The 1,916-nt window shown below is 57.7% G+C and overlaps 1 protein-coding gene across 1 annotated transcript; it reads right to left on the bottom strand.

The window, feature by feature from the left end:
* Nucleotides 1–435: 435 nt before the first annotated feature.
* LOC145940248 (uncharacterized) lies at nt 436–1,065 on the bottom strand. Its single transcript, XM_083045159.1, has one exon. The coding sequence runs from the start codon at nt 1,063–1,065 to the stop codon at nt 436–438; it is 630 nt and encodes a 209-aa protein (XP_082901285.1).
* Nucleotides 1,066–1,916: the final 851 nt, after the last annotated feature.

Raw genomic sequence — 1,916 nt, 5'->3', positions numbered from 1 at the left:
ATATCCAGTAGCCGTGTTCGGCTGACCGGAACTTGTAGCGGCGGGATACGTATACCGCGAAATGCGGTACCTCCACCACCACTCCGGGTGCGACCTGGTACGGAATCGGCGGAGGGGTTACGGGCCCGGTCGGCATCTGTAGTGTCGGTTGTATTGCCGTGGGCCTCTGCGGAGGGGCCGGCTGGCGTGCTGGTCGTTTCGGCAGCGGCGGTGGTTGCTGCATGAGCATTTCTCGTTTCTTCCGGTTCGTGTAGTCGGAGCGCTGGATCACGGTGCCTTCTCGAGGCGGCCGTGGCGGTTCAGCCGGTTGTGGAGTCATGGCGGTCGACGTCTCCCTTTCGCTTTCGGAAGAGTCTCCCAGTAACTCGTTGATCGCGTCGATTATATCTCTCTCCATGTCTGTTCGATATGATATCTCGAGGGACAGTGAGCTCGTTATTGCTCCTCGTTGTCCTCGTCCTCTTCGTTCGTATCATTGTTATTGTTGTCGAATGCGGTGTCACCGTGATTGTTAGTGTTGTCGAGTTCGGTGTCCTCGGTCGCCGTTAGCGAGTTATCGTTATTTTTATTTTGAGCGGCAGGCTTCAAATCTTGTACGTGTATATGTCGATACCATTTCCCGCGCGCGCTCTTTAAATCGAAAATGACGGGGGAGACGACTCTTTGTACGGTGAGTGGTCCGACATATCTTGGCGCCAATTTGGCATTGAAGGCATTCGCTTTGTTTGATAGCGGGTGTTGGCGTTTCCATACAATGTCGCCGACCGCAGGTTTCCACGGACGGCGTCGTAGATTGTAATAACGTTCCTGTCGTTGGAACGCTCGGGCCAAGTATATCCGCACTAGTTGGTAGGCATCGGCGAGATTTTGCGCGACGGTATCGGGTGTATCGGTAACGAGGGGCCGGTGGTCGGCAGGTGCGGGCCTCACTAGTTCTCGCCCTAGATTGAGGTAGGCAGGCGTGTATCCCGTGGCGTCGTGGTAGGCGGTGTTATAAGCAAATTGTAGCTCAGGAATCCGAATGTCCCAATCGCGGTGGTCTTTCCCGACGTATTCGGCCACCATTGTCTTGATGACGCGGTTCGTGCGCTCCACCGGGTTACAATGTGAAGCGCGTACGGGCGTCGTGCGGTGCGCGACGCCAAGTGTGTTGAGTCGAGCAGTCAATTAGGTGGAGATTAGTTGAGTCCCGTTGTCCGAGATGATCCGTTCGGGTCGTCCGTGGCGGAGAATGATGCGCGTGGTTAGAGCGTCGGTAACGGCGCCGGCGGTTGCCCTGCGGAGGGGCGCCAGCTCTACCCACTTCGTGAAGCGATCCTGCATCACGAAGAGCCAGGTGTGACCGGATCGCGATCTGGGTAGCGGGCCCACAAGGTCGATGGTGACCTGCTCCCAAGGGCGATCGACATTCGTGGTGTGCATGCGCCCTGCCGGTTTTTGTTGGACGGCCTTGTGGGCCATGCACGTTTTGCACTGGCGGACGTACGTCGCAATTTCGCGCAGCATCCCGGGCCAATAAAACTCGGCGGCGATACGTGCCGTGGTTTTGGCTATCCCCAGGTGTCCGGCGGTCGGCGCGTCGTGAAGTTGTTGCAGTATCTCGGGCCGCTGGTCTTTCGGGACGCAGCGCTTCCATTGTCGGTCGGCGGGTTCGTCCTTGAAGTCCAATGAGTGGAGGATGTGGCGGTATAATGCCCCGTCGTCTATGCGGTAGTCGGGCATGGCGGTGGGGTTTTGGGCCACCGTGGCGTGAATACGACGGTACCAGGTGCAACGCGTGGGTCGAAGGACGCATACTTCAGGGCATCTGGAGAGCGCGTCAGCTACGCGATTCAGTTTTCCGCGACGGTATTTCACCTCGAACTCATACTGTTGGAGTTCGAAGACCCAACGGCCTAATCGTCCGGTCGGAGAGT

Source organism: Prenolepis imparis, unplaced genomic scaffold (assembly GCF_030444845.1).
Source record: "Prenolepis imparis isolate NDT839.2.m4 unplaced genomic scaffold, iyPreImpa1.0 SCAF_9, whole genome shotgun sequence".
Taxonomy (NCBI): Eukaryota; Metazoa; Arthropoda; class Insecta; order Hymenoptera; family Formicidae; genus Prenolepis; species Prenolepis imparis.
Note: the sequence above shows the minus strand (reverse complement) of the source record. Positions and strands in the feature narration are given on the sequence as shown.

Coding starts and splice junctions, on each gene's coding strand:
- LOC145940248 (XM_083045159.1), bottom strand. CDS start 1,065: ATGGTGGCCGAATACGTCGGGAAAGACCACCGCGATTGGGACATTCGG.